The sequence below is a fragment of the Cetorhinus maximus genome, chromosome 8, assembly GCF_964194155.1.
Source record: "Cetorhinus maximus chromosome 8, sCetMax3.hap1.1, whole genome shotgun sequence".
NCBI lineage: Eukaryota > Metazoa > Chordata > Chondrichthyes > Lamniformes > Cetorhinidae > Cetorhinus > Cetorhinus maximus.
The window spans coordinates 10,469,278-10,482,883 of NC_135886.1; the positions used below are offsets into that span (position 1 = coordinate 10,469,278).

Below are 13,606 nucleotides of genomic sequence, written 5' to 3' on the forward strand. Positions count from 1 at the left end.
TTTCTTGGTAAGAATTTTGTTTTTATTGATTAATGGCAATTACCATCATATATGAAGTGAAGATATGCATTTTCTACAATTTTTAAAATTTACAACATGCAGATTCAAAAGGCACTTAAAAGTTGCATTTTGAATTAGTTGAAGTTTCCCCAGAAGTATGAACAAAATCCTATTAGGGACAGCAGCTTTGGATTTAGAAGTTTGTTAATGAAGTACAAAAAGGAATCACTCATTTACATGCATTTTTAGTTGTACAGTGCACAGAATGTCTGAAAAAATACTGACTCCACTGTATGAAACTAAAACAGTTTTATAGATTATAAATTATTAAAAATATATTGTCACATACAATTTATTTTTTTTACAAGAATATGAATTGGTCCAATGGATTATGCTGTAAGATGGGAGCACCACACACCATGTTGCATTGTGAGTGAGTAATATAATAAAACTGGAAGCTATATTAAACGTAAGTTATTTCAAAATAACAATGAGGAAGCAGTGATGATTCATATTAAGTGCAGCCTACACACTGATTAGTTATCACCATTCAGACGTATAAGTTTCTTGCTTCACATTACTCCCACCTTCAAGATTTTCTCCCCTCCCCTCTTGAAAGTGTGAATTTCTCATTGTTTTATGGTTGGATCAGCCCTCTCTTATATCACCGGAACAGCTATTGTCTGCTTAAGCAATCATTTTCAGACCAATTCTGTCTTCACCAGTTACAAACAAACAAACACACACACGCCTATCAAGGACTGCTGAATAGTGAACAGGAGTGTGAACCCCAGCTGGTAAACCCTCCCTAACAGAGGGACTGTTGCACCCAGATTTCAATCAGCTAACTTAGACTTCAAAAAGATCGGACATGCGTTCATATGGTACAGACACTCATTGAAATTTGCAGATAAAAAATTCTAGCAATACACTGTTTAGGACTTTTTCAACAAATGGAAGAGGTCAAAAAGATTCCTATTTTAGTGACCATTCACAAATAATAGTGGAATCTGCAATGTTGCAGAGCTTTAGAATGTTGCTTCCCATGTTCAACAATGACTAAATATTCAGGCTGTCAAGAGTCAGCTGTGTCACAGCAAGGAAACCTTGGTATCAGCAATTTTTACAAATGGAAAGATTGCAATCAGAATAATCACATGCTTCAAAAAAAAACAAAATGCTTCAGGATTTATTTTCTGAATGGGGAAAAGCCATAACATTAATTTACTAAATAAATTTAAGGTGTTAAGACCAGCAAATTGAATACACACTCCTCAAAGCACGAGGATAGTTTTGATCTATATTGGCAAAACCTTTAAGTCTGGCTTTCCCAAGGCCCCAGTAGCTATAGCAGACATCAGATACAAAGCAACCTGTAATAAATAAATACATCTGGTACACTTCAGATAGTTTTCGATGCTGCGATTTGTTGCATGTCTTAATGCTAATGCCTGTATGTACAGCATATATCAGTTGAGTTTGCTGTAGTTGAGATAAGGACAATTTGTGCTGGTGATGGATTGACCTGGTACAGTAGATGAGCTTGGTTAAACCAGTCTTGGCATCTCAAGAGGACACAGTTACTGGTAGTCCTTTGTACTGCAAAGAGGAGTATACATTTCTCTACACCCCTACTCCTACCCTTACTCCCACATACAGCCCAGAAAAAACAAGTTATTAAAGAATGGGAGAATGTAGAGATTAAAATGTTCTGAAAACTCTTCTGGAATTATTTATACCCCTTAAGATAGTGTACATCAAACATTCACCTTGTTATTAATCTTTTGTATGTTAATATAATTTTATCTACTGCACAATGTCTACATAACATATATACTAGATGTAGAAAAATGCATAATTCTAGCTGCAGTATGATTTATCGCATTCTGATACATTAATTTTACCAAATATCAAGCATTTAGTTTTATCCTGGGCGAACAGCCCACATTAAAACAAGAAATCATTCTGTTTAAACATTTTACAAGAGGACTTGGATTTTTTTTTTAATTCTAGAAAGAGGAGTTTTCTTGGTAAATCTCAGCAACAATCATCTAAGGAACAGCCTCATACCCAGAAGTGGCTATCTGCCAAGGAAGAAGGGGTGGGAGAAGAAAATTTGAAGGTTCACATATCTCAAGTTTGTCCAAGTCTATGCAGATTTTCTCGTATAACAACGATTTCAGTGGAATGCAGTAGATAGCATTAGCTACAAAGCCTGTGATTTTTTAGGCCAGGTTTACTCTGTCCTCAGTAGTCTGCCACAGATTTCTAATAACCTAAAACTTAATGTTAATTTCACTGTATCAGTGGTGTTCAGTTGCTGCTCTTCCCAATCATCAAAAATCAAGATATTCATATTTAATATTACAGTCGCTCCTACAAATGAACTTGAAGCAAGCTGTAATTTTTAAGTAATGAAAGAAAGTAATTAGGTTTGCAAGAGTCAGAAGATCACTGGCTTTGCAGGTAGCAAAAGCAATCCTAGTTCTGTTGACATTATTTAGCACTAATTGAGTGCTAAATAACTAAATCTAACAATTTAACAGGCTTCTATGAACAATTTATAGTGATTTTAGGAGTTACTGATCGATTGATTGATTGGATCAATTCGATTGATTGATTGGATCAATTTCATGGGGGTCACCTTAACTGTTTCAAAATTTCAGCAGTTCTGGGCTCCCATGATAAATTTATAAACCTATCTACAGAGTAATCATCAATTTGAAAATAAGTGATGCAGTACTTGCAGCCCTTTACTCGATGTCATTAGTGAACTCAATAAGCTCTAAAGTGTGCAAAACTTGCGATCCACATTCAATACAACTAAAAACAGCACAAAATGACTGTACCAACTCTGTCTGATTGAACACTAACTTTGAACACTTGAGAAATGGCTGCACAAGGCTCCCAATTTCAGATCCAAACAGATTTGGCTAACTCTTGTATCAAAACAGATTTTTCTCAATTGGAGAAAAGTGTTAAAAAGGCACTGCATTGTTTGGGTTGTTTTATAGTGTGCACTGTAAAACTATGAGTTCCACTGAATTGTTATGAAAAACATCAATCAAGCACTATAAAAAATTAGATTATTTAGTATAGTACAGTTGCTGGTGAAATCTGTTGCAGAAAACAGGGAAAACTCTTGCATTATAACACCAGTTATGTAATGCCCTATTTCTTCTGATTCTACATCACAATCATCATCATGTTCCACCTACCTCACACCATCTTAATACAGTATCACAGAACAGCGACAAAACTGAAAACATTTTCTTAAGGAAATAAACTATAGATTATACATATATCAAAATATAAAACATTTGGTGGCATATTTAAGGCAGCAATTAAAATTCACTATTCTGCAACACTCCCTAAATAGTGAAATTTGCACTTCAGCAGTTTGCAGCATCAGAAGTGTTCAACTGAATCACTACGCTGCAACTCACTGCCAGCATATTTTAAATATTGCCATTTAGTTAACTGTCATAAGAGCCATATTCCCCACATAATCAGCTACTGATCAACATTCTCATCAACTTGAAACTATTATATCAGAATTGTTAGTCCTTCAATATTTACATGGGGTACACTTACTTTCAGTTCCTCACTCGAAATTCATTTACATGATCATCATTTTGTAAGGAGGACTTCCTGAGATTAGTCCTAAATGCACCCTTAAATGTGAACCTGCCTGCCCATTGGCCAGAATTTAATGCCCTCCCCCAAGGTGAGTTCGGAGGTGGTGGGGTATCTAATCGGGCTGGGGGAGGGATGGGGATCCCGCTGTATTCCCACCTCTGTCCTGACTAAGTCCGTAGTGGGAAGACTCGGACAGTCTTCCGTCTTCAAATGAACACTTAGTGTCTCATCCCATTGCCTTTGGTATTTAACCAGCAGCAGGTGGGGCAGTCACCATGCGGGAAGCTTGAAAAGCAAACTCCGGCATGTTTGCTTATGGGTTTTTGGGGGTGGGGGGGTGGGGGTGTGGTTAATGTATTGAGTGCCTCTGAATGAGGGACCTGATGTCAGGAAAGGGGCAGGCCCCCTGCCCTTTCTTCCGACCACCCTTACTACCCCCAGCCATACCACTCTCACTTACCTGTGGCCTACATCCTGCGGTGATCCTAGGCCTCTCCTCGGGCGCACTGCAGACAGCTTTCACGGGATGGGATTTCCACCCCAGGTCCTTGAATCTGGAGCAAGGCCAGCTACTGGCCACTTGGCGGGCCTTCCCCAAAGGAGGAGACATGGGGCTCTTGCCAGCTCTACAGCCAGAGGGCGCGATCCCCATCACCTACATTACACACCGTCCATTGTCACAGTTTAACTTGCAGTGTTTAAAATTTACCAACATCAGAACATTCGCTATTTCATATTCTTCAATTAGGTCGCCATCCTAGCCACAATCTCTTAAGGCTTTCCTAACTATACCAAAGAAATGGTTATGTGGGCCACTGATGAGCATCCAGCTGCGATGGTAGCTCACCATATTTATAAGGGCCCAGAGACACTCTACAGTGATATTTGTCTTTCTAATTTCACTCCCACCATCAGTATGAGGTATCCTTTATGCTTTGAGGAAATAAATACCTCACAAAAATCTTTTAAAAAGGAGACTATTTTTTTTTAAATGAACAAAAAATTGACAGCACAAAGCAGAACATGCATCAGCAATGAAGTGTTATACTATGATCTAAATTATCACTCACATTATGGTCATGATGGACCATTTCCCATTGTGAATGATGTGTGTAATTTCAGTGTACAGTGGTAGTTGTGCAGTCACACAGATGAATGACCAGGTATACACCAATCATAGCAAGTAAAGTCACAAGGTTTCTGTTGACTGACCATGACAGATTCTTAACGAGTAATTCACAGGATAATGAGGCACAATAGCAAAGGATGTTATTTTTCTCTATTTAGGTTGGCAACATCTGAATTTGTCAACACATCCCAGAAACTAGCAACTCACCAGTTCTGGTCAGCACACTTTAGAGGGGATCTGATGGTCCTTCAGAGGGTGCATTGGGACAAAATGAACTCTCTGGCCAACAACACCCCCAAAACTCCTCCTTCCGCCTAAAGACTGAAAAGCAATTCATCATCATTTTACTGACTGGATCAGACCTGGTGAAGATAACATTCTCACCTTCATCTAAATACAGCTAGACATGCAATTTTTCAAAAATCAAGGCTTAGTGTGGCAACTCACGCTACAAAAACCCCCGTAAATCTTTGAATACACACTCATGAAATACCTTTTGGGAGGAAAAGTGCATACTATGCTCAAAAGCTTAATTGTTTCTCTTGCATTTGTAAAATAAGGACATTAACTAATTAATACACTGAATAAAATAGTAACCTGAGGAGTTCATTTGTCTCTTGCATAATAGGAAGTTTGCTTGTAACTGCTGCAAACCACAATTGGTCTGGGAGTTGTGGACTTGTTTGGACCTGATTAGTTACATACATCATGAGTGGAGCTATGTGAGGGGAGGATATTGTTCTTGCAACGTATTAAAGTATTGGGAAAATGGGGAATTTTTAGGAATATTAAATGTGCGTTTGTGTCACAGTGCGTTGCAAAATAGGGTAATTTAAACCATTTTTCATGCTTTCACATTACACTGGATGAATTTGTAGTTTGTTGGGTGTTTTCCAACCCAATGACCAGTTTCTTGCTGACAGGAGCTCAATCCTCTTTAGACTCCCATTTCTACTGGTTAACGGTCTTTCAAAAGTGGAAGATTTTTTACCTGCTTCTAGAGGTGACTTTTAATAAGTTATTTTCTAGCCACGCTTCATTTCTCACCTCCAAATATGAACCCCTTTTAGAGTTTGAGTATATCAGCTTGGTTCAGTTGGCAATTAGGCTGTGGGTTTAAGACCCCCCACCAAGAGTTCAAATTACTAGCCTAATCTGAAATTTTGTATAGTACTGAGGGAGTGCTGCACTGCCAGTGGGTGCAAACCATCGCATGAGGCAGTAAACCAAAGTCCCCTGGCTGTCACTTCAGCTGAATAAAGACCCTGTATTTGAAGAAGTGCAAGGAGCTCCCTATGACAAGTATTCCTCCTGTACCAAAAAAAAAATAACAGAATATTCATCTCATCGGTTGCTGTGTAAAAATGGCTGACATATTTGGCTTAATATCAAAATCACTGCAATTCAAGATAACTCAATTCACCTGAAAACCTTTTGAGACATTTCTGCAAGGCACAGTAAGATGCAATAAAATTTACAAATCTTGCCATTTTAATAATTGTACCCACAATTTAATTATGAATTGCATAATGTCCTTCGCATGGCTCCCCAGCTTGAACTTTGGCAGGAACTAGGCGAAAAGATTTTGACTCAGATCTAGCACAAAAAATAACTTCACTGGAGCTCACACAGATACCATCGCCATTCACCCACCCCCAACATAGTTGGTTGATCCCTCAGGCATCGAGAGGAGGAAGAGATATCAGAGGATGAACTGTTAGATCTGGTCAGCCCACAATCCATCAACACAGATACCAGCACCTCGGAGGGATGTAGCACGTGTGGAGTCAGTGGCACAGGGTGAAGAGCACCATATCAGAGTGCAGGAGGTGGCGAAGATGGTGTGTGACTTGGAGGTGAACTTGCAGGTGGTGGTGTTTCCATGCATCTGCTGTCCTTATTCTTCTAGGTGATAGAGGTCGTGGGCTTGGAAGATGCTACTGAAGATGCCTTGGTGAGTTGCTGCATCTTGAAGATGGTACACACTTGCTGTCATTGTGTGTCAGTGGTTGAGGGAGTGAATGCTTAAGATGGTGGATGGGGTGCCAATCAAGCGGGCTGCTTTGTCTTAGATAGTGTCAAGCTTCTTGAGTGTTGTTGAAGCTGCATTTATCCAGGCAACTGGAGAGTATTCCATCACACTCGTGTCTTGTGCCTTGTAGATGGTGGACAGGCTTTGGGGACTCGGGAGGTGGGTTACTCTCCGCAGTCGGCCTCAGTTGGAGTATTGCATCCAGTTCTGGGCAACCCACTTCAGGAAAGATGTGAAGGCATTGGAGAGAGTGCAGAAAAGATTCACAAGAATGGTTCCAGGGATGAGGAATTTCAGTTATGATGATAGATTGGAGAAGCTGGGACGATTTTCCTTGGAGAAGAGAAGACCGAGTGGAGATTTGATAGCGGCATTCAAAATCATGAAGGATCTGGACAGAAACTGTTCCCAGTAGTCAAAGCATCAAGAACAAGAGGACACAGATTTAAAGTAAAGTAATTGGAAAAAGAAGCAAAGGCGACAGGAGGGAAAACGTTTTCACGCAGCGAGTGCTTTGGGTCTGTAATGCACTGAGTGTGTGGTGGAGGCAGGTCAATTGAGGCATTCAAAAGGGAATTAGACTGTTATTTGAAAAGGAAGAATGTGCAGGGTTATGGGGAGAAGGTGGGGGAGTGGCACTAGGTTAATAGTGTATTCGGAGAGCCGGTGCAGACACAATGCGTCAAATCGCCTTCTTCCACACTGTAACAATTCTATGATTCTGAGTCTACAAAACAAATGAATGAAATCTACTGTAATACATTTGCTGTAATTTTCTCGTTTACGTTAAAATGGCCAACACCATGGAGCTTTAAATATTGAGTATGCAAATTAACAAATAATGTACTTCAAGTTTGGTAAGATAAAATTATGTAATCTTACACTCTGAAATTATTTAAATTCTGTTTACTCATGCCATTCTCAACTATGGTTGCCAGATTAAATACTTTCCTGCAAGGAGAAAAGAAAGCAATAAGGCAAGGTATCCTGGGACACTATCATGGAGCTCCAACCTCAGTTGTGTTGGAATTAGTAGAGATCCAGAACAAGCTCTCTAAGCCTTTTGACCAACAGAAAAGTGAATGGCATAGAAAGACCAAAAGCAGATAGATATACATGTTTTTGCTAGTGGGGTCCTGGAAGGAGTTTTTAAAAAATGGTGTAAAGAAATGCATTTTTATGAATTGAATTTAAAAGAAAAGACAGACATTACAGCTTTTTACCTCTTATGCATAATATGACTTGCACATACTATTGATTCATTACCCCATTGTCATACTCTTGCCTTGTTTAGCTTGGTTAGAAGATGATTTATTTTAAACAGGCCGCTGACAGTTTTGCATCTGTTACTGCTACATACGATTGCTCAAAATCTGTACGACAAAAATTTGCCACTGGACGTAGCCAGAAACATAACTGAATGTGATGTATTGTCTAGTAGCGTGTAAACAATATTGTTTTGATCACTGTGCAACCAGGTTAACTGTGTTACTTACAAATTAAGGAACCATTTGCATCTGCTGCTATGCCTGAAATATTAACCACACCTTCCCATACCACAATGCAGACATTTGGCAATTAAGAAATCAAATTTAAAAAATGCAGTATCAAAAGACAAACAACAGAGCGCAAATTACTAACAGTCTAAATCCCAGATGTAAAATAAACACTACCACTGACCCCTTCGAAGCACTCCCAGGAGTGCCTTAGATAGCTACATAGATAATGCAGTTTAAAAGAAAAATTAATTCAAGCCTTCAAGGAACACATCTTAAAGGCCTGGAATGCAGTCATAAGTCCTATGTAAAGAAAAGACATTCCTTAACCACTATCAGGATAATTATTTTCTAAATCATTATTGCAATATCATTTTTGAGTGATTGAGCTATTATACAGTCACGTGACAGAAAAAAATCATGTGCCCTTTACATAAAAGACAGAAGAAGTTCTTCAAATCTATTGACATTTAATGTTTTATCTCCCTCCCCTCAATTTGCTGTTCTGACATCAAAGTAGTCTTCAGAAGATTGTCGTAGCAGCCAATGGTGAACACTACTGCTGAGGTGGACTTCTCAGCACAGTGAATATCCATTACACACAAGTTGTAATGCAAGTTTTGGACTTCAAAATGCACCCAAGCATGTTTGCTAATTATTTCTTTCCCATGCATTATAACCTCCTCCCACCCCTTCCCCAATTTGTGCCAGTTTAGCCAAGTATATCAACACAATTAAAGTACTACAAGTTACAGGCAGTGAAAACAAATAGAATAGTCATAGTCACTGGTTTATGCTGCATGAACAAATCAAACTCCATTTTTAATACACGTTTTGGAATTTCTAACCGTTTTGGGGATTAATTTCGAGATTCTTTAACAATCGTGACTGAATAAGGAAGTCTTTTATTCTATGGGATTTCAGGATTTTTAACTGATGTTTCACGAAGCACATTCTGTTAATTCTTCTCACGTAAACCATAAACCAGTGGCCTTGACATTAGTACTAAAAGGTCATATATAAAACACTCATTAACATGAACAGAAACACAAGTAAGGATCTAAAATAATTCCTGAATTTGAGAAAATAACGTATAGCAAGGTGGATATTGTACAAATACAAAATGCCCTATAAATAAATAATAAACTGTGATGCAATTAAGAAACTTCATATATCTGCAATCAGGAGAAAGAAAAGCACAACTCACATTTCATTTCTAGACAGATTAACTACTGGTTGGTAGAAGTATATCAATTTCTTTACTGGATGGCGTAATCAAACTGTTGTTCATGCCGCAGGTGTTTGGCAAGTCCACGGTGGTGCCACAAACATCTGTTGAAACTGTCGAAAGCTTCAGGGGGGCTGTAGGATTTGGTTCATTAGATAGTGTCCCCACTGGTACAACATGAACTGTACCCTCAGTCCCGTCTTCACAGCCAATTGTTGCACCTCGTTCCAAAGATGATTTAGATGCAACTTCCTCGTGAATCCCTGTTTCACGCCAGTTAAAAAAACGTTGAGGTTGAACAGAATTGGAAGCGCCTGACTCGTTTTTAGCAGAAAGTCCAGTTTGGGATGGTCCGCTGTCTGCAGCTGCTCTAGCCAGTGGATGCGGTGATGCAGGTGATTGTGCAAGGCCCGGCTTTTTAGGAGGAATGGGAGGAGGATTTCCTCGGTCCACCCTTGATATTGTTGGTGATTTTATCCCAGGTGCCAATGGACCTTGTGGACTTGAGACTTTACTAGAAGTTGGTGAATGACTGGCATCACCAGTTGGCGTTTTTGGTGAACTACCCAATTGTCGATAGTCAGTACCAAAGGGGGAATTATTTGCAGTTTTAAGAGTTCCTGGCTGGTTTGTGAACCTAGAAAGGACTTGGGTCACCGTATTTCGAGCCAACTGTTTGGCAGCTGAACTATCTGAGGTAGTGGGTGACAGATCCCTTGGAGGAGGACTCTGTAAGACACCAGTCTGCTGATCTTGCTCTGCTTGAGCTTGGAATTTAAACCGAGCAGCGTGAAACCTTTGATTCAGCCCAGCTTGGTAGGATGACTGGAAGCTGCTGCTGGGGCTTGTCGAACTAGTGAGTCGCTTAGTCAACACAGGTGATGAGCATGGTGAAGATGTTACTGAGGAAGCAGCTGAAGAGTTTACGGTGTTGCTTGGAGAAAGTGAGGTTCCACCTGTGAAATGAGGTGCAGCACAAGAGGCCACATTAGCACTTCCATTTTCAACAATGTGCCCCGGGCATAGGGAAGCTAGTTTGTTTTCGGCTGAGCAAAGACTATCTGCTCCATTCCCGTCAGTAGATTGACCATCAGCATTATCAAGCATAAATGCAGAGCAATGTCCATTTAGTTGTGGAACAAGTACGGATGGTGTTGATGATGTGCAGTGTCTCTCTTTCACATCACTTCCATTTGACACTTTCACATGAGAGCAATCAGTTTGGCATGAAGGGGACACCGACTTGCTTTTATTAGACCCAGCCTCTACTGAAAGGGCTACTGGTGATTTTGGTTCATTTGCTACTACTTTATTGGAGTTTTCTGTTCCATTTTTAAGCTCTTCAATAACTTGTTTTAAATGCTCCACTTCCTCATTGAGGGCCCGTGCCCGATTTTCTTCCCGGTTTAACCTTGCCCGCAGTTGCTCCTTCTCAGTGTCAAACTCAGAGAGCTGTTTCTCCATTTGGGCCTCCCTTTGTAAGGCTCGCCTCTTCTCGGTGGCCAACTCCTCTTCCCATTCGCTGCTTCTGGACATCTCTTTCTCCAGCTTTAGTTTCAACTCTGTGGTTTTCTGTACTTCCTCTGCTGCCTTATTGGTTGCTTTTTTGCATTCTTTCATTAGAACCGTGGTTAGCTGTTTGTGTCGGGTTCGTTCCTCCTCCAACTGTGTGGACAGCTTCTTCTGCTCCTTTTCCACCTTCTTCACTTGTGATTTTTCAAATTCTAGCTGAAAGGGTGAATTTTGGGGCAGAAGCAGAACAAAATAAAAACATTACATTTCAATCAATCATTTATCTGCATTCCTCCCAATGAAAAGAATGCATCTTTCATATTTAAATTGGCACTGTTAGTAAAAGATCTGCATCACTGCCAAGAATGAAGTTCAAAGCAGTGTAGCCCCTTCTGCTATTTATCACAAGGCCGCTGTTTAAAATACATCCACAGCTGTATCTTCCTGCTCATCTGCAGCTGACCCCATTTCACAGGCAGCTTGAGGCTTTGACAGCTGCCACAAACTAAGCTGGAGGAGGGCAGAAACAGCTGGGTTAGAGGTTTAGTACAACACTAATTAAAATGTAGTATAGGTTTTTGAAATGAAAAAAACATGTAGCTTTTTGAAAAAAGTCTCTCTCCCTCAAGATGTTTCATATTTTGCTGTTTTATGTTTGATGCACCATTTGTGGTTATGTCTGCTTATTGACATTTGAAACCAGAGCTGGACATCTTGATTTTAAATTGAATATTTACAAGGGAAAAAAAGTGTAATGAAATGGTAATGAATCTTTAACCAAGCTTTAAAACAGTATTCAAAGCTGGGCAGGGCAATACAAGCAGACAAGGCACCTGTTACATACAGCATGAGGAGCATCAGGCACGTGGCAGACTGACGAAAGCTTAGTTCATGATTGCATGACGATCATATCATTAATAGGGATGCAGAATGGCCTTTCCTCTGCTCCTGATCATATTATTCTAGGCATTGTTAACAACCTAAACAAGTTCCTCCTTTAGCCTTTTATTTCTCTCTGAAATTGCATGAATTCTGACAGCTAAATTCACACTTGCACAGCACAGTAGTGTTAAAATTGTGTTTACATTTTGGAATGGTTACGAAATCTGACCCATACTGTAAATGGGCTGGTTCAGCACCAATGACGACTAGAGAAATTACTTCATCAATTCCACTGAAAGGGTGAAAGAGCATTGCGTACGCCCTTCGGCTGTGTCACACCAGCAGGTGGCTCAACATCAACCCAATTCACAAAAGGCTCAGCGAGGAGGCGTTTCTCTCCTTACTCACTGAATAATCAGTTGTCCTGCAGCAGATTCCCAGACTCTTGGAACTGTTAGTTGCATAGCAACTAGCCTGAGATCCAAAACAATTGCATCACACAGCTTCGTGGCATAGCAATAAGATGCACATAACTTCCTGCAGATTTAGGCAAAGAATGCTTTTGTGGGGCAAAGGTTTTCTTCAGGGATAGATTTTGGGGCAATGTTGATTTTTTTTTAAAAGCAGAAAACACCATCAAATCTGAACAATGATGTCTACTCCAAAGGCGCTCATCTTTGTAAAAAAAAACCACAGTTGTCCTCCCTCTGCTTTTCACATTAAACACCTCCACACCAATATAATCATCTACTGAAGGATGTGAAAGTGTGGCCCTGGGGAACTTGCCCTTCAATTCCTCTTTCCATTACTTCTCCCTGCAAGCAACAACAACTTTTGTTTATATAGATCCTTTAATGTAGTAAAGCAGTCCAAGACTCTTCACAGGAGTGTTACAAAACAAAATCAAATAAGGAGATATTAGGTCAGATGACTAGGTCAAAGAAGTAGATTTTTAAGAATAGTCTTAAAGGAAGACAGAGATGTAGAGAGGCAGAGAGGTTTAGAGAGGGAATTCCAGAGCTTAGGGCTTTGGCAGCTGAAGGCACAGCCGCCAATGGTGCAACATCTAAAATCGGGCATGCTCAGGAGGCCACACAATGCTGCACTTTCACAAAGCCAGAGACTAATTGTTTATCACTCGTTAAAGGTGCACGTGCAGTGAAAGTTGGTTATAGGGAAAGAAAATAGAGTTTTAGGTTGAATTGCAAAGACCATCAAGTATAAAACTATTATTCAGGCCACACAAGGCTTTGGTACATCTACACAAAGAACTGCGCCTAGCTACAGTCCTTGTAAAGGATGTTGTGACTTTGGAGATCATGCAAAAGAGCATAACTAGAACAACATCTGGCCTGTTCGTAGCTGAGAGGTCTGGCTCCAAGTGTAGGAACTATCTAGAGAAACACAGGCTTAGGGAGGATTTGACTGAAGTTTTCTAAACAAGATTTAACTCAATTTTATTGGGTAGGTTATTTGAGATACATAGGAATAAAAAAACTTAAGAGAATGGTTGTAAAATTAGACTACAAAAGGTTAAATTAGATACCAAGTAGTATTTTTTTCCCAGCCGTCATTGTTCTCAGACAGACTAGGCAAACATCTGGGGGGTACGGATTGACTCCAGCCCTTCAAAGGAAAATTTGGCGAGTTCCAGAATAAAGAAAACATTTCCAATTTACAGGGAAAGT

The 13,606-nt window shown here is 39.9% G+C and overlaps 1 protein-coding gene across 4 annotated transcripts in view; it reads right to left on the reverse strand.

The window, feature by feature from the left end:
• cttnbp2nlb (CTTNBP2 N-terminal like b) overlaps positions 1 to 13,606 on the reverse strand; it is a 78,174-nt gene continuing 64,568 nt past the window's right edge. For all 4 annotated transcript variants that reach the window (XM_078546423.1, XM_078546421.1, XM_078546419.1 and 1 more), the window contains one exon: positions 1 to 11,252. In XM_078546423.1, the coding sequence (XP_078402549.1) occupies positions 9,522 to 11,252 (1,731 nt within the window). In that variant the 3' untranslated portion in view covers positions 1 to 9,521. The remainder of the gene's footprint in view (positions 11,253 to 13,606) is intronic.